The 26,043-nt window shown below is 40.1% G+C and overlaps 2 protein-coding genes across 2 annotated transcripts in view; one reads left to right on the plus strand and one right to left on the minus strand.

The window, feature by feature from the left end:
• Window positions 1–26,043, minus strand: part of LOC110066611 (dynein axonemal heavy chain 3-like) — a 92,387-nt gene that overhangs the window by 24,127 nt on the left and 42,217 nt on the right. The window contains exons 33-60 of the mRNA XM_089273777.1: window positions 24,527–24,691; window positions 23,342–23,476; window positions 22,819–22,906; window positions 22,581–22,711; window positions 22,347–22,447; window positions 21,872–21,986; window positions 21,018–21,151; window positions 19,545–19,775; window positions 19,105–19,249; window positions 18,204–18,361; window positions 17,958–18,038; window positions 17,236–17,385; window positions 16,731–16,953; window positions 15,986–16,099; window positions 15,533–15,670; window positions 14,285–14,379; window positions 13,859–13,940; window positions 8,625–8,763; window positions 7,773–7,963; window positions 6,949–7,044; window positions 6,295–6,486; window positions 4,978–5,111; window positions 4,082–4,244; window positions 3,523–3,645; window positions 2,859–2,918; window positions 2,069–2,227; window positions 767–835; window positions 52–252 (exon numbers count right to left, since the gene is read on the minus strand). Coding sequence (XP_089129903.1) covers window positions 52–252; window positions 767–835; window positions 2,069–2,227; window positions 2,859–2,918; window positions 3,523–3,645; window positions 4,082–4,244; window positions 4,978–5,111; window positions 6,295–6,486; window positions 6,949–7,044; window positions 7,773–7,963; window positions 8,625–8,763; window positions 13,859–13,940; window positions 14,285–14,379; window positions 15,533–15,670; window positions 15,986–16,099; window positions 16,731–16,953; window positions 17,236–17,385; window positions 17,958–18,038; window positions 18,204–18,361; window positions 19,105–19,249; window positions 19,545–19,775; window positions 21,018–21,151; window positions 21,872–21,986; window positions 22,347–22,447; window positions 22,581–22,711; window positions 22,819–22,906; window positions 23,342–23,476; window positions 24,527–24,691 — 3,813 coding nt within the window. The remainder of the gene's footprint in view (window positions 1–51; window positions 253–766; window positions 836–2,068; window positions 2,228–2,858; window positions 2,919–3,522; window positions 3,646–4,081; window positions 4,245–4,977; window positions 5,112–6,294; window positions 6,487–6,948; window positions 7,045–7,772; window positions 7,964–8,624; window positions 8,764–13,858; window positions 13,941–14,284; window positions 14,380–15,532; window positions 15,671–15,985; window positions 16,100–16,730; window positions 16,954–17,235; window positions 17,386–17,957; window positions 18,039–18,203; window positions 18,362–19,104; window positions 19,250–19,544; window positions 19,776–21,017; window positions 21,152–21,871; window positions 21,987–22,346; window positions 22,448–22,580; window positions 22,712–22,818; window positions 22,907–23,341; window positions 23,477–24,526; window positions 24,692–26,043) is intronic.
• Window positions 10,325–15,217, plus strand: LOC110066623 (uncharacterized). Its single transcript, XM_020773849.2, has 2 exons — window positions 10,325–10,473; window positions 12,202–15,217. Exons 1-2 carry the CDS (start codon window positions 10,407–10,409, stop codon window positions 13,479–13,481), a joined length of 1,347 nt encoding a protein of 448 aa, XP_020629508.1. The 5' UTR covers window positions 10,325–10,406; the 3' UTR covers window positions 13,482–15,217.

Raw genomic sequence — 26,043 nt, forward strand, 5'->3', positions numbered from 1 at the left:
AATTATCTTATAAACAACCAGTTAATAATGTATAAAGGTTATCCGTGTTACCTTGGCAACTCTGTCGTAAACCTCGATAGCTCGTACCCAGGAGCACAGTCCCTCGCAGGCGGAGGACACGTTTTTGATGAGTGACGGGTGAAAGTCAGGATTCGTGACGTACTTTTCACGGATCTTACGAATTATTGCTACAGGAATGTTTTCTTTGTCAAATAACTTGAGGCTTTCCAGGAATTTCAAGTCACCAAGAAGCTAGAAGAATCAATCAAAGATGTTAATTGAATGCACTTGATCCAACACAAAACGAGAAACGCTTGAGAATGAATCTCCTTCTCCCTCGCAAAGCCCTTCTGTCCCCATTCCTTGGAGAGTTTTTTCATTTCATGGTATACTGGATGATGGCCTCGATACTTTAACAAAGCAGACTGAAAGGATTATGGCATAAGAGAAGCAAAATCCTCAAACTCGCTAATAATTCACCAAGTTTAACCAAGGAAATCATGACCGTGATGGTGTCTGGATATCTGATCTTCCTAGGCATAGGCTTTTACGATTTTATTTCTCCTTAGTTTTAGTTTCGATTGAGGAGATATATCAAACACTCAAGACAATGTTTGAACACATTTTCAAATACGTCAAAGTTCGTCAAAAATACTCCGCTGCGCGTCGTATTTCTCTACGCGTTACATTTCTCTCTCTTCTCGGTGTTTGGAAATGTGGTGAAGCACGGTCTTTCGCGTTCAATATATTACATGAACTATTGCACCTTTTTCGAAGACGCCCAATAGTCATCTACAGGTTTGCCGTCAACCATCTTCTTCTCTGGCTTCACACCCTACAGACAAACACGAGCAGGGACCAAGAAATCCGATGAGAAACCAAACAAAACAGCAAACACCAACCAAACTACTTCGTTATGACCACGACCCAAGGCGAAACTCCGATCTCTATCAGCAGTATTTTTCCTACATGCACAGTATTGGAGGCTAGTCTTTTAAAAGATACGCATCAGAATATTTGTCCATCAAAATATTGGTCCAGCCAAGCTGCTCAAACAGTTACCCATTTGTACTGTCACCTGGTTGGCCAGATGCACCTCGAAAATAGCGTCTTTCTCAAGAACCCCACGCTATGTGACCGAGCAGCAGGTTCGAGCAAACAACTCAGTCTGAATCTACGTCTGAGGAATCACCAGTTTGTTCACTACCTTCAACCCTGGTTTTCACTAGAGAGGAAAGTACAAGCGCAAGCACAATAATTTCACCGTCTGTGAAAACGGTCTTGACGCCGGCATAAGCACATGAACACGCAAAAGCACAAGGATCAAGATTTTTCCTTTTTCTTCTGCTCGCGCTTATGCTTGCGTTTGCGCTGCAACAAGTGAAAACGAAAAACCGCTCAGGCATAACACAACCACAAGGATATTTACCACACGTGGTTATGTTTGGCCAATGAAAACACAAGATCCAGATTACCTCGCGCCAAACAGTTTGGAAGGTTCGGATGATTTTGCTTGTGCTTCTGTTTGCGTCGAATTTCGTTTTCACTTGGGTCATCCCTATTGCTTGCTTTATGCATGCCACTACAGAGCTTGTGACTGTTAAACCGGAATTGAATGAAATGTATGTGAGCTGACCAAACAACACACTGACTATCCAACTACACACTGACTATCCAACTATCTTCCTCACGTTGAACCTGTCTCACTGCATGACCTCCCTAAATCTTGTGTTCATCTCTGTAAAAAAGATAGATCACATCAAAGAGTATTTTAAGTGCATTTAAACAGTAAAAACATCTTTCTCTTGCTGGCTTGTTCCTAAATCTTCATTTTTTTCGGCTCCCCTTCCGGAACTTACGAACCCTTTCTGGACATTTTGTTTAAATTAAAGGGCCAGGGTCAGTTCACATAAATAAATTCGAACGCGTCAACCGCCGTGTTGAAGCAACTAGTTTCCAGTGAGAACAACATCTGACATGACAATTCATTCGGTTCCTCGTGGAATCCTAGAAAAGACAAAACTGGATAACGTGAAAGCCGGTAGGTTACCTTCCATGAGTGACTTACTTTTAATATACAAATAGCTTCCATAACCATGCGCACACCAGCTGGGGGACTGGTCATAGCTTTGACCAGTGAAATGTCCTGCTGTTTAAGGGTGTCCAACGCTGATACCGCTGCATTTAATGCTGGCATGGCAACGGCCAATTGATCTTCGCATTCATCCTAAAATGATCAAGGTTAAGCGAAGCTGATCAGTATAGGACGAGCAAAAATACGCCATGCATTTTAGGATATAATACAAATGTTTAAGGAGAGGAGATTTATGCAAAATGCCCGTCGTGTCTCATAATAACGCAAAATAAACTGCGCACTGGAAAATGACTGTTGTATTTGATGATTCTAGATAAACACAGAGAGAACCAGAAATAAACTATGCATTTTACAAGGAATCATACATGTCGAAGGAGGAGAAATTACTCTGAAATGCATGTTGGTTCTTTGTTTGCCTGTTTAATGTCTTATGATTAAGTCAAGACACCGGAAAAGGGCTCGTTTCTTTGATGCAGCTAGAGATATCTAAAGCATTTGTGAGTGATCAGTCCTACCTAACACTAGAATTTAGTCCAGCTTAAGGACTGATAGTAAATGACTACCACTGTTGTTACTTTGATCACCTGAACAAAAACATTTACGAACTCAGCCTAAATGATAGAATCCCAGTCAAACGTAGGCCTCATCTTATCAAGTTACACCATATTGTACGTTTTAGAGGTGTCCTGTTATCTTCTAAATACTATTCTACAAACTCTAGTTATTTTTGCTCTCCAGTGAAGCAGTGTTATTCTAGTGGTACCTTGATAGCTTGTGCTTCTTGAGCTGCCGTGTTGGCTGCGGCTTCATCAGCTTGCACCACCTGAAATAACATGCATTCAGTTCACTCGGAAATCAACATTCATAAAAAGACGTCTGATGTGTTGCTGATACCAAAACACATATGATCAGTATAAAGTAATTCTACTACAGACAACATAAGCACGCACGCACGAATATATTAACAGTTTGCATGGGAATATCAGGAACACATTTTACTTCCAGATTTTAGAAAACATTCCTTGTCCTAGTCGAGTGCTGTATGTCACTACTGTGGTCCTTGGGCAAGTTTAAAGCGATGGTGACAAGTAACCAGTTGTTATTATGTGGCTTGTGTTTGTAACCGATATAACGCGCGCTCTGATTGGCTAATTCTGGGGCGTTATTCTCCCGTAATGCCCACGGGCCGATTACCGGCCTCAACACCAAAGCAAAAAGGCCATATAATAAATAAACCACTTATTAACCTTGAACGTTCGGTCTTTACGGGAAAATCTCAAACCTCGGCCTCGGTATTGTATCGCTCGGTCAATACAAAAAGGTCTCGGTTTGAGATTTTCCCGTAAAGACCTCACTCTCGGTTAATAAGTAGTTGGTAATGACTGTCGGCATATTTTTAATCTAATGATTTGAGTGGTAAAGTTTACCCGTTTCTTGTCCTCCACCTCCAGTGTCTCATCAGCTATTATTTCGATCAGCTGCTCTGTCTCTTTACTGGTCTCTATCAACTCCGGCTGCAGCTCCTTTAACTCTTGCTGCATGATCGACACCTGTCAATTAACAACAACCATTCATTAGAATTTTCATTTCTCGTTAAACCCAATTGTCAGTTCAAGGTGAATCAAAAGAATGATAACTCTCAGAAGGCTGGAACCAATCTTCTTATCAAGTTTAACCAAAGGAAATCATGACCGTGACGGTGTTTGGATTAATTAGCATACATTTTTACGATTTTAATTCTCCATTTTCTCCTTAGTTTTAGTTTCGATTGAGAAGATCTATCAAACATCCAAGACAACGTTTGATCACATTTCCAAGCAGCTCAAAGTTCGTCAAAAATACACCGCTGTTCGTCGTATTCTTAACTCGCTTCTCGGTGTTTGAAAATGTGGTCAAACACGGTCTTACGTGTTTGACAAGTAACAGAGATGAAAAGACCAAAAACCGAAATTTTCGCGTTGTGTATTAACGTGGCATATTATGTACCTGTGACGAAGCGAAGTCTAGTTTCTCCAGACCTTTCAGATATCTTGTTTTAAGAGTCAATATCTGAAATCGCTTTTTCCCAAGAAGAGACTTGAACGTTTTTATGAGCTCCAGATATGACGTGGGAGTGACGTAATTACGCCGACGAAGAACAGCGAAATATCTGAAAGAAAGTCAGTTTCAGTTACTAAACAGACAAGTAAATGACATAAATACTTCAGATTTGAGTAAGGACGGTAACACGGTAATAAAGTTTATTATTATTATTATTATTATTATTATTATTATTATTATTATTATTAACACAATTTGTGGTCCTTCGATATTACAAGAAAATTTAACGGGATATACCATTAAGGTTAGTAAACGGGGTTTATACCAGCAGCGTTGAATATTCTTCTTGTTTTTCTTGCTCTTATAAAATTTTCTAAGCGCTGGACGCACGGAAAACCCACATTAGATTTTAACTTTTTCTTTTGGCCGTTTTAAGTCCACTGAAGGAAAATTCTACAGAGCTTAAGCATGGACGTTTTTGAGAGACGAACGTGAATCGAGAATCGAAGTTTCTCCTCTTTGGTATGTATTATCGACTTTTCGTTAAATCGTCAAATTGTAAATGCTAAAATTAGCGCCGTGTTCATCTCATTTTGCGAAGAAGGAAAACAATCTAAAAGCAAGAACATAAACTTCGAATTGATCGAAAACGTTTGTGCTTGAGCTCTCCATGTCATCTTCTCCAAGGTCTAAGCTATGAGACTGATCAATTCGTGATACGTTGAAAGAGCGATGAATTAAAACAGCTTGCACAACTACACATCAGTGAACGAAATAACCTAGGGAACTAATTAAAGCTTCTGTGTTTCGAGAAGGTGTATTAGAACATAATTAGTGTTTACCTCTCTGATATTCCTCGCACACCCTGATGAAAGTGTTTACACAATGACACACATTCTCCTCTTACTTCACGAGACATTTCAACGTCGTCTAGGAACTTATTAGCGACCATCTCCAAGGCGTCTTCTGGCCAGGCCTGGAAAGCGAAAGAGAACGAAGTTACATGACGATACAAAATAAGGTGCGAGAAAAGAATATGGTTTATAATGTCGTGAACACGACTCGTGAATGCGTTCTGTGGGGCAGAAATATTGCTAGTCGCTTAATGCTGTAGAAACCTGGATAAGCTACAGTAAGATGTGAAACTTGGCCCGACAGAGACTTAAGTTCTTTTTGAATGATGACCCATTTGCCTCGTAGGAAATGATTTATCTTTTGGTAGCGGAATGACAATCCTTGTATCAATATTTATTATAGAACGAAAAACATTTTGATAGGCAAATAACCAATTCCTGGGCATTTCAAGCAAGGAAGCAACAACATTTAAGGAGAACAAACTTCCAAAACAGCTGTCAGTGACTTTTGGGCTGGAAAGATGCCCTACTTCTGTGCTACACAGACAGAGACTGTTATACTCTTGTCTAGTGATCACGAGTATCCATGTACATTTTGCAAATGGGTAGTTTCACGAAGCGGCGCATTTCGGTTCTTGACGCTTCCAACTGAACGACAAGTGTTCCAGACCACAATCACAAACTATGATTTGATTAAGTGGAATGACTAAAGTCCAAATATCACTATTCGAACCAAAGTATTTTTTTCTGTCCACTAGAACTAGACTGTGCATGGAAATCGGAAAATACAAACACAATTCGAATGAAAAACATCACTTCTGTCGCCGCGTTTGCGCGATTGTCCTTGAAATTTTCAACAAAAATTTCTCGCAAAAGTCATCAGTTCGCTGTCACCTGTTTCATAAACAATGGAATTGAATGGGCTAAAGTTATAGCTTGCACATCAGGCCCGGTCCACACTACGCCGGATAAATTTGAAAACGCAACAATCACCGATCATTTTGGATTTGTGTTTGAGGAAAACTCGGGCTGGGAAATCACGTGATTATCGTGACGTCATCGTTTTCGAAAAGCTCCGTCTTCAAAACGTTTTCTGTCCACACTAAAACGAAAAGCTGCCGTTTTCAGATTCGCCCAGTTTCAAGAGCGTTTTCGAAAAGCTCCGTTTTCGTGACGGATTAGAGCGGACGGTAGACCTAACCGTAGAAATAAAGTTGCGTTTTCAAATTTCTCCAAGGCAGTGTGGACATAGCCTCAGACGCCAAGCCATGAAACCATCCCTTTAACAAATCTAAGAATTTTAACCTGGAACCAATCGATAGTACAGCAGTTGATGAGCGATGGAAACATCCTAAGTCTGTTCCTGAAGGCGTCTCCAATAGGACTCATACATAACACCACGTGCAGGTTACGACGAACACGCTCAATGAAGAAGTTGTACATTGCCAATGGACTCGAATCCACTTTCAGGTTTCTCTCTTGAACGATATTTTGCATCTGGTTAATGAAGAGAATAAAACAACACCTTACACGAGTCACAAACTTCAAAGCAATGGTCTAAAAGCATCACTAGTAGATGATAAACTTGAGGTTAGTAAAAGGTAAATTAATCTCCAAAGCAAATTTGGAAAGTTAATGTTTCGAAGAGTTGGCACTTTATTTCCTCTAAACAGAAAATAAAGACATCATTATCATTAAACTAAGTTGGACTGGCGCTCGAAACTTCATATTTCAGAATTGGCTGTTTCTAGTTGATAGCTTACTAAGTATTTCACGCTTAGTGACGTTTCAATGTCAACTCATAAAAGCCTCAACAAGCAAAGTTAAGTACCAAGTACTGAAGCTTAGAATGTAATTCTTATCCCCTGGTTTATAATCGTTTTCTCCCGTTCTAAAGTAAGCCAGGTGTTTATGCTCAAGATCCCACTGAAAGATTACAGTAGTATCACATTTCTTTACCTGCTCTGTGATTTCAGCTTTTTCGTCTGACTCGTAAATGTTTGGTACATCGCCCGTGTTTAGAATCATGTTGATGTCTTCTAGGAACGCTTCATCCTAGCCAGCGAGTAAAAAAGAGCTAACACATACTTGACAAATTCCACATAAACTCTATGTTGTATCAACGAACATAGAGTAACCACATTTTGGGCCAGGAGACACCACGCGCGAATGGGCGCGAACACAGACTTTAACCTTAATGCTCACTCCAGCTGATGATCACCAAACAGGACTAACATCCCGGGGGATGGGGGAATAGAAATACTGCTGGTCGATTCGTGCTACGGAAACCGGGGATACGCGCCGGTAAGATCGGTAGTTAGGCTTGAACACAGATTTTACTCTAATGCTTACTTTAATCTGATGATCACCAAACAGGATTAACATCCCGGGGGGAAGTAGAAATATCCTGTAGTCGATTAATGCTACGGAAGCCGGGGACACCCGCTAGTCAGATCGGGCACTAGGCTCGAAAACAAACTCTACCATAATGCTTTCTTTAAGCTGATGATCACCAAACAGGACTAACATTCCGGGGGGAAGTAGAAATATCCCGTAGCCGATTAATACTACGGAAGCCGGGGATACCCGCCGGTCAGATCAGCCACTAGGCTCGAACACAGACTTCACCCTAATGTTCTCTTTAAGCTGGTGATCACCAAACAGGACTAACATCCCGGGAAAAGTAGAAATATCCTGTAGTCCATTCATGCTACGGAAGCCGGGGATACGCGCCGGTCAGATCCGCCACTAGGCTCGAACACAGACTTTACCCTAATGCTTACTTTAAGCTGGTGATCACCAAACAGGAACACTGTAGACACTCCATCAAAGCCCGCTTTCCGTAGCATCTTCTTCACATCTTCCCTCCAGTCTGTGAATGTGTACGTCTTGGTGATTTCAATTTGGAAGAGTTCATAATCTGACATGAAAGCCGCCAGCTTCGTAGCACTTGCTCGACCTGACCCACCAATACCTAAAAACACGATAAAAAGATTATTAAATCTAAACAGAATAATATTAACGAAGGATTACTGGAATACAAAGACACCTTTACATAGTTACTACCCTTGAACAAAGCAATCAATGTTCAACTTTGCTTGAACTTGTCTTCTTCAAAAGACAAGTCTCATTAACAATGACAAGATGGTGGTCATTAACAACACCGTCATCATACCTATTGCAAACTTAAAAATACAATTTCCCAGGTCCAAAAACCTTTGGATTTCACTAACCAGATAATATATCCTTGGCTTTTCTCTGACCTTGCAAATTCATTTCCCTGATTTTTTTTTCCAGACCTACGACAATCTCACTTTGTGTGATAGAATTTTTACTGTGAACACGTAAGTTGGCTAACGATAGTTGATGCGGTCGACAAACGTTCTAAGAAAATGATAATTCTGGCGTAAAGAAAACGTTACTTCAAGGGTGCCTAAATTGTGAGAAAAGTTCTGCAGAAATGCCAAGATTTTAGCAAATGTGTCGGGCACGGCCCTTAATTTAGCGTTAAATTACTCCGACTGGGGTGGACGCCAGAAGGTCGAAGGGCGAGCCAAGAGAGAACGGAAACTACTCGGAGAAGTTATTAATTTCGGAAGAAAGCTACCGAATACATCAGACTGATTTGTACGTACCTACTAACAGCGCATGTCCATTAGGTTGGCGGAGGACTCGACAGATCCTCGACACGTGTTCAATGGCGAATCTAAACAACACCAGGTCCATTGGAGCTTTGCTTGAGACGTTATAATCTTCTAGAAATCCATCCATTATCTAGAAAAGAAGAGACATAGAACATGCCATTTCCGAAGTCTGTATAACTTGTGATTTGCTGCGTAAGTGTAGTAAAGAAAACGACAGGAATTCCAATTCTCCGCCGTTCTTGTGAGTCATGGAGCTGTTCGCTCTACCATTGTGTGCTAAAAGACTTCCAGCTACCTAGCTTATTTAAATTCGGTAATTTTAAGGCTTGTTCAATTAGCTAACGTGCTTTTCACCACAAGAAATGGCTCAGACTATTGCTCTTTATGGGTTGAACCGATTCCTACAAAAAGGGGTTTATCTTGAATTCCAAAATTACTCTTGTAACTAATAACCTTTGACTGAAATGAGTGTAGATTCAAGACAACTGCCGTTTTCACAGTGAAGACTGACACGGATTGTCTCAGGTAAGTAGCCGTTTTCACACCTTTGATGATAACCTTTGATTGAAATGAGTGTAGATTCAAGACAACTGCCGTTTTCACAGTGAAGACGGACACGGATTGTGAAAACAGCCCGCACTGCAAGCTCCTCATTACAGTCAGGGGAGCAACTGCTTTGTTCGGTAAATCTTCGTGGAAACGGCGAAAAAGGTTTACGATTCTTATCGGCTAATCAGAAACACGACAGCTTCAAGTCATCAGGATACACTGCTGTAACCTAGCAACCGTTCCGCTGAAAACTACCGGCGCAGGTGGCTCTTGAAGACGACCACAAAAGCAGCACACCATCATAAGAATCAGAATTATAGTTTCCACTAAATGTTCTTCACTTTAATACACTTTCCCACTTTGTTAACTTAAACTTCATTTTGGATCACTTATAGTTAAAGGGCCACTGAGTTCGCGCCATCTTTAGTCATTTAATAATGCATAGGGGAAAAAACTGAAATAATTACCTAGGGCAGAAAAACACCAAAGAGGCAATGATAAAGCAATAACCGTCGAAGCTGCTACAAAATGAGCGCTCGTTCAAGTAACAGGTGTAAATGTTTCTAAGCAGCTGTAACATTTTAACGAACACTTTTTGCACCGTTTTCGAAAGCGCTTTCCAATGAACTGCGTTACAGTTTGTAACTGTCAAAAAGAAAATAAAAGTCGAGTGTCATTCGCAACCTACCTAAATCTCATGTTATCATCTTGATCATCCTAACTACGTTTTGTTGTTAATCCTTCCGTTCAAACAAAATCCCAGTAATCTGCTTTCAACCTTCGTGCTTTGATGCATTTTAAAAGCGTCTGATTGAAAAGACCGATATACAAAAACAGTCGAATTCTCCACCTTTGGAAAAAGATACAATCGACTGAAAAAAAAAACGAGAAAAACCGAGAAATCAGAATTGAAAATTTGTCCGAAAAGAGTTGCCTTCGGTACATCAAAATGATTTCTACAAATACTAAGTGTATTAGCGCAATAGTGGGCAAAAAAGTGTGCAGTAGAAAAATTTAGTGACATAACAACTGTAATAACTCACTGCAACGAAAAATCATCACTTTGCATTTTCATAAACGTCTTGAAATGCAGCTTGCGACGTAGCATACTTTCAACAATGTCCTGGTTGCCAGGACTTCAAGATCACACTATTGACTTAAACGCAAGCTATGACATCGTTCAAGAATAATTCCTAACAAATTTGACCTTAAAACTCCTTAAACATGCCTTTAAACTGCGGAAAAACTTCGAACAACGCCAGAAATGCACTGAGAAAATTTGGTCGATATGGTAAGTAACATTCTCTGTTGATAAATGATCTATTATGCTTTTCTAAGAATATCATTGTGGTCCCGTTTATCATCCTTGTTTGTAGCTGTAAATACATAGATTTAGCCAAGCCCGAAAGCGGAGCTGCCATAAAATAGTAACTCATTTACTCGACACAATATCCCTTAAAGAAATTCACCATTAAGCACTTAAACAAACCGAATAAATTGAACAAAACGAGGAACACTACATTCACACTATATCCATATCTTTAAATCCGAGCATCAAATAGCAAATCCTGTCTCAACGAAGAATAGCCAAATGAAAGAAATGTTCAAGAAAATTCGTTTAAGACTGATTATCATTCAGATTATCATCAAGGTAAAGCTGAAAAAATACATTTAGAAGCCGAAGTCCAAAATTTCAAAGACGTGCGGTGTTCAAGTTTAATAATTGTTCACGCTAAAACGTAATTTGAATAACACTTTTGCCGACGGCTATGCAGTCATTTTATCACCCGTAGCTTTACCAGTCTCTTACCAATAACCTTTAAAGAATTCTCCAATGAGCATTTCACCAAACTAAGTAAATTGAACACACAAAACGAGCAAATCTCTATACGTTGTAAACACTATGCAAATCACCACGTCAGTGCAAGGGTCAAAAAGCAAATCCTTTCTTGGTCTACAACCGCAGCAGAAGAAATTTTAGCAGTCTACGAAGCGGTTGTCTCTACTAACACAAAAGAGTCGCATGGTTTGCCATTTCTTTGCATGCACGTGGTTCCTTTTCTTTTAGTTATAGTACTCCGCTTGGGCTCCGCTATAAATATCCCCACGACTGAACCTGACATACACAACCAAGGTCTAGGATGGACAAGTCTAAGCGTCTGTATTGTTTCTTTCTTTTCCCTTATTTTTTTTCTGAACGAAATGTGTAATTAGGCAGCACCTTTCTGCTTCAGCTATAACAAATGAGTTTCCTCTAATTTCACAATTAACTCACCACTCATTATTCAACAGATTAAGGCATCTTTCTTTCGGTAAAAAAGGATGCAAGAGGGAGGAGAAAACACTCAAGAAATAATTTTACACACCGATCATTTCGCTGGAAAAATTCGCCTGTTTCGCAAGAAAATAATTATTTTGCTTTTGTTTCACAGCTCACACATACGAGGTAGCATCGACATAGTATAACAAAGCTTCCAATAAAAAATCCATAATGGCACAAGAATTTATCTTTTTGATTATTATGAAGTTTTTTTTTTGTTTTTTGTTTTTTTTTTTTTGATAGTCAACCAAACGAAATGAAACGCATCAGCAGTGAAAACGATCTGCGACAGGTATTCTTGTGGCGCGTACAGTATTCTTTCAAGTCAAAGTGTAACTTGAAAAAAATAAACTAACGCCTGGTCCAATTAGGAACGAGTAACACGACCTGAAAAGAAAATTTACATTCGGGTATTTACTGAAGTTACCATGTGCGGTGAAACAAAATTGTCTCCAAGAGTGATATAATTCTAGCTGGATAGCAGACATTGCTAATTGCCTGATTTCAATTCCGCTATTAACACGAGATTCAGTTAGCGCAGGTACGACCAGCTATGTTTCAGGTGGAATCAGAGCACCCGTTCCTAACTCTCTTTACACTCAAACTTAAAAAGGATGTAGTTTAGCTTAAACCAAATAAGTTAAATGGTGAACAGTTTGTCGCAGCACGTAGAAATTTTCACGCAATTTTTACTTACAGTGCCTGGATTTCGACGAACATCGCATGTTTGCAACTGGAGAACTTTTCAAGTACTCTTCGCAACACTGCTTATTATTGCTACGTTTCATGTTTTTTCACAACATCAATTTGAATTTACCGACTCAGTGGCCAGATTTTGGATCAATGTTGTTTACAAACAGACGAAGTGCAACGACGTTATTCGACAAATGCGGAATGGAAAATGGCGACCACGCCACGATCTTCGATCCGAAGATGAACTTCACAGGAGAGAACAAGACTTAAGGATCAGAAAGCTCCGAGGATTACCGATAACGTTACACAGAGAAGACATGCATTGTGGAAACATGTTCCCAATGGAAGCACCCGATTTCGGTGCAGCCATTCCCTCTCTGTGCGACCCCTTCAGTTCATCTCCATGTTGCAATCACGTGTCTGCTACGTGCGGATCAGGAAAGGAAAACTGCGTGTGCGACAGATGCACGGATTTTAGGACCACGGTAGTCGCGGAGCTGACCGAATTCGTTCCTTCTTCTGGATGCCAGTTTAAAAACTTCACCAGCAAACAAGCTTGCCAATTGTTGTCTCAACAAGTTTCAAGTGTCGAGTTAATCGGTGATTCTTTAGTAAGGCATTTCCATAATGCACTGATCATATTATTCACCGACGACAGAGAAACTGGTTGTCTAGTCAAAGACATCGACGAAACACACAGAAAACTATGTTCAGGCGACATCCAATTTGTAGACGCAGGTAAAGTAGCTTGTCATGGCAAAACCGCTAAAAACATCTCTCAACTGCCGCCAGGGAAATTTTGCCTTGGAAAGCACGAGTTCGAGTATTCTTTTCACGAATTTTATAGCATGAAATACGCCGAGTTGGCGCTCAGCAAGGTCCGCGCAAAACTCAACAAGACAAACTCTGTGATTGCTCTAGGAGTTGGGCTTCACATGGGGTTAGATGCTAACAAAGTATTCACTGGTTACCTTAAACCAATGGTACAGCTGAAAGATCAAGCAGCAAGCAAATGGCCGCTTATTGTGTGGCTCACCACGCATGCGCATGGGAGCCTTAAACCGACCGCGTACCTTGAATCTCAAGGCAACGGGAAAATATCTCGGTTTAACAGCGATATGAGGGAGTTTCTTGAACCCATCGGTGTTCCTGTGTTTGACACTTTTAACTTAACCTTTGGAGTTCACAGTTATGACGGCACACATTATGGTTTTGGAGTGAACATGATGAAGGCTCAGCTATTTATGAATTTTCTTGATGAGACGTTTCAGCAAAAAGGGTCTTAACCCTTTCTATGACAAATGATAGGTTTGCTCTAATACCGTAAGAATCAAGGAGCTGATCAAAATGTCCTCACCTAAAACAAAATTGGACGCTTTCATCTACAGCCTTGGCAACAAGGGTTGGCAAACGTCATACTATACGCATTTTGCCCCTCCCCACCCCTGTGCAATGTTGACAAAACACTTTCATGTGACCATTTTCCAACATTGAAAGGGGGAATGGGGGTGCTGACACGCGTCTGGAAGACGTCATAAACGTATCATTTTAAACGACACGGTCCGTTTGCAATAACTGAATATAAGCTCAAGACCATAATATAAAGTTCAATAATCAGCTACCACACATAACGACAAGAACAAAAAAAAATGTAATGTCTTACCGCAGTAAGACCTTCCGTGTCTTGTATTTCATCATACAGACGAGGATTCGCCTTACGGTCCATGAAGTCACCAAAAAACAAGCTGAAAATAAACATACAACCAAGATTTCTCGAGTGGACAGTTGTTTAAGGTGGGAAGTTGTTCTTTCCATACTTTCAAAAAAGTTCTTATTGTATAGATATTAATAGCAGCAAAGTTGAACCCAATACTTCCCAGACGGGGAACAAACAACACTGCGATTATGTAATTCATGCATAGTCTATGAGCATAAAACAAAAGATGTCCACAGCAGGGTCAAGGAACTTCCAACATAAATCTTAGCTTGTTTGTTTTCTTCTCAGATGTTTACCGGGCTTCTTAACCATTGCCTCTATTAAACTATAGGGAATGGGAGAGTTAGAATATCCAAACAAGTGTACCGCTACCTTCTGAGACTGTCATCAGTAACCACGCCTCCTCTGCCTGCCAGGTGTTCAAGAACATTGTTCATCTTTTCCTTGAATTCTGACGCCATGACATTCTGAAGTCAACACAAACAAAACACACTACAATGACGCCTCTGTACACCAGGCCCCAGTAGTTTGAAGGCTGCAAAACGCTATCCACCGGATAAAATCGCTATCCAGTGGATAAGTGTTAACAAAACAAACCACGGTATCCGCTGGATAGTGATTTATGCAGTGAATTATAACGTTATCCCTCTTTCGAAAAACCTTGGCCACAAGTTAATTTAACTTCACTCGGTACACACAGTTACAGACAACAGTCAGAGGCCATAGTGCACACATCGGTGAACGAGACGATTTGGGACACGGTCGACTCACTAGAACCGACATCAATGAAATATTGAAAATCTTAATCTTCAGCTTCTCACTCGCCTAATCTCGTGGGCAAGCCTTCGTGACGAAATGAGAATCTAAATAAATACCGTCAGGCCTGAGCAGTCCAACAGTTAAGTGTTGTTTAGCAAATCTGAGAAGTAGAAGTACCAATAGACGTCCTGATTCTTTAAACTTATTTCTTGTTCAACTGCAATTATAACATAACTAAAGCAAAGCGCGCGCTCTGATTGGTTAATTTAGCGTCTACTATTTGCCCATGGGTGTACGCTGCTGACTTGTGTGCTAATGTTTACAATGGAAATCCTTTGACAGACATTGTTTCCAAAGTAATGGCCGACGTCCTTCTCCCAGAAATACGAAACTGTCTTCACAGTTGTGTGAAGATGAAACTTTATCGAGTTACTGGTGTGCAGTCGGTTGTCATGATTGAATTTTCGCGCGCTTGTTTTGTCTTGTCATGTAAGACTACACGAACATTTTTTTGTGATGTAGCTCAATAAAAGGACTTCTGTTGTACCAATGTCTCAATGGTATGTTATAAAACAAATGGTAAACGCCATAGCGTGCACTATTGAGTTATGGATGCTCTTAGGAGGTTTGCTAAGCAGTCAAGAAGCTAGCTACTCTTACGCTTCTTTCGTGCTTAGCAACCTCCCGCGTGCATCCATAACTCAATAGTACACGCTATGGCGTTTACCATTTGTTAAATAGTATATTGTCACTTCAGTATGGCATCCAAGGCCTGGTCATATCATATTGCCTAGCTGCACGTCTGCCGAAAACTCTGGGGCTTTGTCGGCGGATTTCCGATTGAAGAATGTGGAATCCTACCTTAACTATTTCGAAGAAACACTGTCGATCAGCTGAGTCCACCAATCTGTCGTAGAAAACGCGGTAAACCTCGTGCACCCACAATCTGATCAACTTGCCTGGGTCTGTAGCACGGATACCAGGAAACAGAAGAATTCCCTGAAAAGAGAAACGTCCTGAAATTTATAAAGAGGTTAGGTCACAATATTGGGGATACTGTACAAACAAACACAACAGATGTACAGACAGACACAACAGAACCATACAAGCCGCTAGGGTCTAGACGTGTACGGTACATCAACAATTGCACAGGACTTCAGACGAATGCAGAAAACCCTAATCCTGCTAGATAGTTTGAGAAGCCCGAATGAAAAACTCGGTGAAGTTTCAAAGACAAATTGCCAAACCGTAGGTGTAATTCTGTGGCTTAGATAAAGATTACGACAGTTTCTTGTAATGCATTGCGATACGAACCTGTACAACCCTGGCAAAATCCCTGAGATTAAACACATAGTGCGATTTAGAAGGTGTGGGCAGGAAGCTAGTGATGGCTTGAGTATAAACCTCAGTGATGGCGCTGATTATAATCTGAAAGATAAAGTACGAGCGCTGAGGTAATTAACTGGAAAGGAGAATTGACTACTCTGTCATATAGGCACAATCTCACTCCGTTAACTTTTACTTTTCAAAATGCAGTTAAATATCATGTAACCAAGTAAACAATTATGAGCGTACTGTTCTTTACGATCAGCGGTCAACCTACTGGACGATAAGCGTTTCTCCTCGCTGCAGCGTTTCGTTCAGTCGTCAAAGTGTGGATGTGGTTTCCAGTGAGTTTCAAAAGGGACTTTATGGTCCCCTCCCACAACCCCTCAAACCCTCCCTTAATCGTGCCTTTTTATTAATGGATGCCTGCATGTAGGTGCTCAAGGCTGCACGGCGGAAATTTGCCAGACATTGGAACGTATTCTATCTAAGGGCTGGCACGGTAAACCAGTACTCTTTCACGTCCCGCGCGCCTAGCAGCCATTCACAAAAGACAAAATGTAAAATACAACCAAAGGAATGATATGTTAATCAACTGTGATGCCATCGCTTATACATAAAAGCGTTTATCGCTGCTAGTTTCCAGTTGCAATTTGAAAAGCGATAAAAGAAAAAAATTACTTCTTTTAAGGGACAATTTGAAAGAAGGATGACACTATAAGTCTCACTGTACCTTTGAAAACCGTCGTATCTGCATTTCAAAGCCATGGTTGTTAAAATGCCAGTCCATGATGACAGAGAAGATGTTTCTCATTGTTTCTGTGCTGAACGAGTCAATAGAGATGATGTTAAAATGCCTCAGGAACCGAGGAGTGATTTCATTCCTCCCTCCTCCGGGAGGACCCATGGCTGACACTAGCAACTGGTCAACGAGCGTAAGTACTGATGTGTCTTTCCTGTCAATCAAATCAAGAGAGAAATAAATTTAAATTTTCAAATTATGTTTCAGCAAAGTGACCGACATTTTTGTCCGAAAATTAAACCGACGAAATTTTAACGTCCGAAATTTTTTGTAATGTATGCTGTCCAACTTCCAGTTTCTCTGTTTCTATCTTAAGAACCACATGACTTTTCTTTCCAAAAATTACGAGATCACGGCCATTACAATCGTGTTTTAAAAGATTAAGGCCTCACCGGGAAACCACACATGGCCAGCGGTCAGACGCATGAGAGTTTACCTGTCAAACCAGTATCCATGATCAATCCACTGTCGCAGGACCTCAATGGGGGGCTGGGCACCATACTTCTCCTTAGCTGGCATGTTGAGATCATCCACAAACACCACTACCTTCTTACCAATGGCTGGTCCATATACACCACGCTTCCGCCTGCAAAGAGAACCATCACAGAGATCAAAAGCTGATGAAAGAAGGTAGAGGCATTACTTCATCAAATGGTACCAGAACTATATTTATAATGCTACGGAGTGCAGCGAAATCTCCTTTGGCTCGTCATTTTTCGGTAGGCTTTTCAAGCAAATCGCAATGGCAACCAACCGATTACAAGTTGAAGTTTAACTCTATAAAATCCCGTTATGGGTTCAACCCTGCACACGAGTACTGAATTTCAACTGTAAAAACCCAGTCAAAGCAATCCCATCTGGCCAATCACAACGAACGTGAACAATACATTGGACCAATCAGACCTCGAAGCAAATTCATGCACGTGGTACGAAACGTAGAAAAACGAGCAGTTTCAGCTTTGTCCTAATTCAGTGTTTGATTAAAAAAAGTTCTGCTCTGCCTCTTAGAGTAAGTTACTCGACCTTTTTGTGACCAGCAGAGCGTTAACATAACTCAAAACCAAATCAAACGAGCGAGATAGACTTTGGACAGTGAATAGAAAACCACCACCGGATAAAAATTCTTGGCTATCCAACCAAACACACGTTAGTTATTACCTGTCCAATTTTGAAAGAATCATGTCTTGAGTTTGGTTTGAAGTCGTCTGAGCAGAAAAGTTCATGAAATTAGCGATGTACCTGAAAAAGTCACATAAAGAGAGAGGCATTGTGAGAGAAAAGCATGACCTCGGTCAGTACCTTGAACAAGACCCCTCGATCCGGAGTCGCGACGTATTCATATCCCTAATGGAAACTAGCCCTTCAAGACAGATTTAAGCCAAAATCTCCAGTTATTTGACTTACTTTTCTGCAGGCATCCGCAGAATGTAGTTGTTGGTAATTGCTGATTTTCCCGTCCCCGTCGGACCAACCAACAGCAATGGCTTTTCGTGACTGAGGAATAACTCCAAGAAATAACGTTGACGAACTGTCTCTGTAGTGGGTATGATCATTTCATTCGGCTGCAAGTACATAAAAAAATATATACACAGTTCAGTGTTACAGGAGCTCAGTTACGGTATTTTGAGTTGTTTTGGCCACGTCCAAAATTACTTTTAAATTACAAGAAACCTGAAAATAGCAGTCTACTAAGATAGAAACAATCCAAAGAGATAATAATAAACCATAAAGGAACAAGGATGGTTAAGGATTATCACGGATAACAAACGACGAACTTGAAAACTTTAAGCTAAACATTTCAGGATGCGCAAACTGTGGCGTAGCTCCTAACGCTCAAAATCTGCCATTCTTAGAACCTCTGCGGTCATGGAAACACTCCAAGATCATCCACCAGCAATTTTGTGAAATTCTCCACAACAAAACGCCGCGAACAGGACTGACTGAGAACAATGCTTCATTGCACATGAACTAACATTTGAATTTAATTTTTAGAAATTGGATATGATACGCAATCAAGTCGTTTATTGAATGCGAGACAAGCAATCAATTGTCATTGAGCGGTTTTCAATTGAGTGTAAATGAATAAATTAGTAAATTGGTTTCTATCAAGCGAAAAGACTCCAACGACAAAAGAGATTTTCCATATATAAAATGCGTCTATAAATCAAAGTAACACTGATTAAGAAATTGAAGGCGATGTTAGGTTGGGAGGTTGAAAGAAAACGCGAACTTTATAAGCAGAGCGTATGTATCAAGGATCTTGCCCTGGCAAGAGACCTTTCCACAAAGATAGGATGTGACCCACCTTGGCGTTGGCTGGGATCTCCTCGATAAACACTTCTTTCTCCCATGGATGCCAGGTACCGAAGGTTGATTTGTCAAAGAAGAAGTCGTAAATCACTCCTTTTCCAGGAAACTGGAAATTCTTTGGAAGCTTTAGATCTTTGGGTCTGAATAAATTAAACACAATGTTAACTGAGTGTTTCGCTCATTGAGCCCGGTTTTATGTACCCGTGTTTTGAACTAACAATTCATACACAAGCCTGCTTTAGGGACATTTAACTTTATTCAAGTTAAAAGTAACGAGAAATCAACCTATCAAATCTCTAATTTCTTTCTTTCTTTTGTTGCTGTTGTGTTACTGCTTGACATATTAGCGAGTCTTGACATATTAGTGAGTCGAAGAAAACATAGGCGTGGTGAATTCAACGTCTTCGTTCATGTTAAGATAACTTTTATTCCAACCTTTGGTGTTGCTTGTTAGTGCCAGCCTCCAAGACTTTCAGGAAATCACTGAACTTGAGCCTGGAATCAGTGTCCAGATTCCCGCCGATCGACCAACACAGAGAGAACAGGAAAAGGGACTGGAGCCACTGCATGATCTCAGTCTCTGTCTTGGCTGGCTTCTCGTCCATAGATGTCTCAAACTGTTCTTCATCCATTACGGTCCTTCTCTTCTCCTCCTGAGGTGGTTCCCTAAGAAAAATAATAAATCAACCATGATCTAGGCTCGATTGCCAGCTGCAGTTCGGGAAAGGAGCACGCGAACCTTTCCCGAAGCCATTTTATATTCTCGTCTCAAGGAGGAACATACACCGGACTCAAGAGAGCGCCGGGCGGAAATCGAGCCTACCACGATCCAGCGTTACATTTTACCAACCTTCTGTATCTGTTATGATTGTTGAGCGCAAATTCGATATCAAGCTCTTGTTAACCGAGCAGGTCTGTATCGAATAATCTTGACCAAGGACAGAACGCAGTGAGCTCTGTTCACACGACCGAGGTCAAGATTCTCCCACACAGACCGACTAAGCTCGGTTAATAAGATGTTTATTACATGGCAAACAAGCACAATTTTTAAATTTGTTTAATGTAACTGGTTTGTACTAACTGACATTTTGCTTGCGAACGGCGTTGAGCTGAACTTAATTCTGTCAAAGCTTACTCGTCCTCTTTACTTTTTTTCTCAACACGCTTTTTGGCACTTCCATAAATGAGTATTGGTAAAATAAAATACTCAATATTTTTGCATTTTAGTTTGCAACTTTTTCACCGCAAAACATTACTGGTCTAAATTCCGGTCTAGATGGGAAAATCCAAACCGCTTTCAATATCGATTTCAGCCAATGAAATTCATGAATTCGATAGTTCCCAGTCCTTGTGAGACACGGCCATATAATAAGTCAGATTATTCCACATAGCAAGAGACGTCGTCTATTCAACACAGCTATAACGTCGTTTATATAATAATGGAATGGGTCCACTGTTTTACAAGAGTGGTTCGTTGCTTAGAAACATTAAGCAGCTCTCTGGTAATGAGCAAGCTGACATGGTAACTTTCGGCATGCTTAATAGTGCTTGCATGCCATGTTTGGTTTGATAAATAAACAATCCAAAACACAGTCGGTTTCACGACGATTATCCAAAAACGGGACTTGTTCAAATGCTACAGACCCTATTCATAAATGGCTGCCAGTTTAAAATTCTTTTGTGTGCATTTAAATTAGCCCAACTAACCTCGTTTGAGAGTAAAAATTCTTTTGAATTATCAACTCAAAAACGAGGTTAGTTGGGCTAATTTTAACAATAACAAAATAATTTTTAGTTGGCAGCCATTTATTAATAAGGTCTACAATGAATGGCGAGTCTGGTGAAATGGTTGTCTGTCTAACTACAGCTTCTTGTAACTGCTTGTGATAAAGCAGTCGAGTCACTTACCTAAGCTCGTCCAGCAGAATGGAATACATGGTGAGCATGGATTTCACCATATGCATTGGTGAGGTGCGCACGAGTTCACGGCATTGCCTGGTGACGAATTCCAAGCACGGGGGAATCAACCAATCAAACATCATCTACGGATTAAACAAAACCGAGTCACAAGATTCAGATTTTATTGTTCTGCTCTTTTTCTTACAGGCTAGCCAAAATAGTTACAGAGACAGCTAAGAAAAAGAAGAAAACAGTGACTTTAGAAAGAAATAACATTCTAATAACAATTAAGCTTCCACGGAGTTATGGTTTGTAGCATTCTGTGTAATCCTCAGAGCATGACCTGCGTCCTAACTTACGCAAACGTCGTGTCAATAATCAGCAGTAAGTCTTTCATGAAAAGTAATGATTAGAAGGGAGCGGTAAAGAGTATCTAATAATAGACGAATTCGGCTGACGCGTTTACATCTTTGTCACTACCCAGTTCGGACCACGTAATGATTCATTAGGGAAATTACAATTGTGCAATTACAATTGTGCAATTTGTCACACCCAACTGGTTGCAGGGGAGTATGTACAAACAGAACAATTGCAACCTCACAAATGAATCATCACATGATCTGAATTGAGTGACAACAAGGACAAAAACACCTTAGCCGAATCCGTCTATGAACAATAATAACAATAATGCAAAACATTAAACAAACATTCTGAGCCAAGGGGATCTTTAACATAGAAATACGATCAAGGCAAGGACTCACTTGAATCATACAACAACAAACAAGCGGTTCTACGTTACTTATGTATTGAAGTCAAAACCTGAACTTGACAGTCAGTTGACACAAGTTATTTTGCATTCATACTTGGATTGAGTTCTTGCTGGCAGTGCTGAGGTTTGGCGGATACTCCTTCTCCATCCATGACGCTACAAGTGGCTCCCAGCCCAGCTGACTTGGCTCCATGTAAATCATTCCACATCTGAATAAAAGGAGATAATTTGATTACCTGTAACTCAACTACAATAGCGTGTCAAACTCCCTAAAAATGAAGTTTATACGATAGCCCCGTACCCTCTTAGTTTCAAACGCCTCGCATATAACAATTCCGTTTCTGAAAATTGACAGGGCCAACAGTTTTCGTGAAATCGTTGTTAAACAACAGGACGAAACCATAATGTCAACGGAGTTATCTTTCAATTGATACAAAGTAGGGGTGAACTCTTTTAAGATCAACAACAAGTAATGACAATGAAGAAAGCAAACCACGGTACGTTCTTGACGAACGATAACAACACAATCCAATTCACGTCACATTTGGCACGCGGCCACTGTCTCTTACCTGCTGACCGTGGCTGGTGAAGCTTGCTCCAAGTCTTGAGGTTCAAAAATCATGTTCTGTAGTGAACTCATCTGAATGATCTCTCCGCTCATTAAACACAACTGCAAGAGCAATAGTACAGTTATTCATTTTCTACTCTCCCTAGGGCGACCACAGTCGAAGTCAACACATCAAAGCTTCTTTTCGTCGAAGCACGTAACAATTTCGAAAAAATTCTGGTTGTTACTGTCGTACCTTTCTGTTGTCGTCCAGTACAGTGTTCATGTTTTCGATCCACACAGCATCAACAGGACCATCAAACACAATCCATTTTCGATCCTCACTGACGGAGCTTGCATGCTCACGGAAAGTGTTCGCAAGTACACCTGGTTAGCAATAAAGTAGACAATTATTTGAATGTTTTATGCTGGTCAAACTTCCTCCAAAATTTCAACAAATAGAAAGGCAAATAGTCATCAAGGGAAATACTTGCCATCTGACCACTCGTGCGATACGGGATCAAACCTTCCATACAACTGGCCCATGGTGACCGCTTTGGGATTGATGATCCTGTACTGTACCTGCAAATTTACGTGACGTTGGGTTATGAGAGCTTAAAAGTTCTTTATGATCTCTAAATGAACAGCACGAAAGAGTTACTTGGCTTGCACAAAAACCATCTTCACGTTTTCTTCCATATGTTTTTCTTTTTAAATTTCTCATTAATCCTCTCTTATTCCGTCAGTTTTGCTTGATGTTAAGGATATAGTTTCAGACACAGATCAATAGAGTTTGAACTGTACAAGTCTCGCTTTTCCCTCAATTAATCCACCTGGGTAGAAGGAGGCACTTATGAAAGAAACGTGTTTCTCCAAATGCAAAACATGACACGAAAAGCAGGGCTCAAATATGAAGTAACTGTACCGTCAAGTTTAATCAAACCTACAAAAATTAAGACAAACTCATCAATTATATACAAAAACCTTTAACCTATTTCACAAATAGTTTTTCCATACCGGTACTTCGTCTGAATCCTCGTCCCTGCCCAGTTCAGACAACGCTGCAGCAAGAACCTTCCACGCTGATGTCTTACCACCAATAGGATCACCCACAATCATAAAGCCATGGCGAACCAACATCATCTCGTACACCTAATCAGTAACAACAAATTCAAGCAGCAAGGAATGGAGACTGTGCCATGTAATATATCAAACACTGACCAAGCTGTAAGGCCAGTTAAACACTGACAGAGACTAATGTACTGTAAATGGCAAACGCTCAGTTTTTTTTTCAGTGCCCGTAGTTTCTTTAAGGAAAAAGTATAATCAATGTTTTGAATTTTTCTCCAGCTATTCTGATAATAAACTATGCTAGGCAAGCAGCACTTCATGTTGTGATGAACGTTACATATTGTTGATAAGTCATGGCTGCTTTCTATCGCTAAAACCGCGCGTGAGGTTTGGATGATCATAATTCCAAGGGGCTTCCACGAATTTCTTTTGTTTTACGCAATTTATCACACACGAAAGACCATGTTTGACCACATATTCAGAGACCGAGTAGGAAATTAAAAACACGACGCTTAGCGAAGTATTTTAACGAACTTCGAGGTGTCTGAAAATGTGGTCAAACACTGTCTTGAGTGTTTGATATATCTTCTCAATCGAAACTAAAACTGAGAACAAAACGAAGAAATAAAATCGTAAAAATCTACGGTCATTGAGATCAGATATCCAAACACTGTCACGGTCATGATTTCCTGTTTTTAACCCGATGAATTTTCAACGACTTTGAGCACGCCAGTTTCTTTAAGGAAGAGTATCACTGATGGATGTTTTGAATTCATCTCCAGTTATTTTCAACATAAACTATGCTGGGCCAGCAGCATTTCGTACTGCGATGATAGTCACATGCTGGGGATAAAATAATGGCTGCTTTCAAACGTTCAAACCGCGCGTCAATCCCAAGGAGCTTCCAGGAATTTCTTTTGTTTTACGCAATTAATCACACTCGAAAGACCGTGCCTAACCATATTTCCAAAGACCAAAGAGCATCCAGGAAATTATTTTGTTTCACTCGACAATATCAACATAGTTTTACTCCATTTTAATACCAACTTGATGGTAACAGTATCTACTAATACCATGTTAACGGCGCCTTGAAAATTAGGAAACCTCGAAAGCACTAAACTTTGAACGAACCTGTACAACTTTGTCAACAAACCAAGGTACAGCCTGCAGTCCCATCTTCCGGATGTTCTTTCTGAGCGCCTCCTCCAGGACACCATGGTCAGGAGATGGCAGAGTGATGCCTGGGAACAAGTCTGACACGATGCCCTCAAACAAAGGCAAGTCTTGTGACAAAAACTGGAAGAAAAATGATAAAGTGAGATCGGTTTAAATCACAAAAAAAAAACAGCATTAGCCAAATAGCAGCAACGCAATAAGTCTAGTTACTGGCAAAACCAGAAGCAACTGCTCGCACTTTTCCCTTGTGAATGTTAATCGTGGGAACAGTTGATAAACACTATTTCGGGGAACAACAAACATTACCAGAGGAGGTGTTAACCAAAAAAAAAGTATTATTCGTTCAGTTCACCTTGTCGCGGGAGTGAAGATACTTTCATATACCTCAATTTGTGAAATCACTTCCATTGATTTTTGGGATCCGTTAGCATTTTCAGTCAAATATAAAATACAGTCAAGAGGTTTGAATAATTAAGGCTTTTGGTGAAAACTCTGAGAACATTTTAGACTGTGGGGCATTGAAGCTACGGTAACTTCATTTCTCGCTCGAGTAAGACTTTTTTTTCAGTAAACAGAGAGTTACTAAGAGCGTCTGCGCTCGCCCTAGGTCGCGTGTTTGATAAGGCATGTTTCAAACACAAATAAAGGTATGGACGGGCAAAGACGATGGAACAAGAGTGGTTTGCTACGTTTATCACTGACTATATGAAAACACTCTCTTTTAAATACTGGTTAGCGCCGGACGCGGGATCTTCGAAGACTGTAAAATCGTCGCTTGTTTTCGTAATTTAGCTCTTTTCCGTGTTTTCCTCAAGTGGGGTTCGTCAGTCGGTTCGTCATTCACTTTATAATGACATCAAAATTTACATAGCTAGAATACTTCTCGCAATACGTGTACAACAAAGACAGCACGAAAGCTTTAATTGTACGGTAGACTTCATAAGTTCGGGACAAAAGAAAGAACAGTTTTGATTCGCCTGAAGAAATTCATCGTAATATTAGAAAGAGGGAGGTTTAACTTTTTTCTTATTGAGTATTTTCAGATGAAACGTGACTGAAACTTGTATTATCGCTAATGTGTTTACTTCATCAAAAGACATGTATATAAAAGCAATTTCACCTGTTTATTAACCAAACAATATCCATGTGTGTCAACTATTTCTATCCAAAAGATGTGATAGCGAGAATGGTCAAATGAAAAAAAAAAATGACATGAATTTCACTGTTTCTTCTCAGTTGTTTAGATTTTATGAAGATGGTTACGGTAGGAGTAATAAAAAAAGTCGAACATCCTCTTTCCAGTAATTAATATATTATATTTTAAATTCTTGTTCATTCAATTCTACATTTAAAAGCTTTGTGTAAAGTAAACACATAGGATGGAAAGAAAACTAAAAAGTGTTTGCGTGTAAACCCGAAAGTTCGTTTTAAAAACGAAATGCAAGTTGTAGGAATAGATATAATTACTCAAA

This window comes from Orbicella faveolata, unplaced genomic scaffold, assembly GCF_042242905.1.
Source record: "Orbicella faveolata isolate gen_17 unplaced genomic scaffold, um_ofav_v1 contig_35, whole genome shotgun sequence".
Classification (NCBI taxonomy): Eukaryota; Metazoa; Cnidaria; class Anthozoa; order Scleractinia; family Merulinidae; genus Orbicella; species Orbicella faveolata.

Coding starts and splice junctions, on each gene's coding strand:
- LOC110066623 (XM_020773849.2), top strand. CDS start 10,407: ATGCCTTTAAACTGCGGAAAAACTTCGAACAACGCCAGAAATGCACTG. Junction 10,474..12,201: donor GAGAAAATTTGGTCGATATG/GTAAGTAACATT, acceptor TTTTACTTACAG/TGCCTGGATTTCGACGAACA.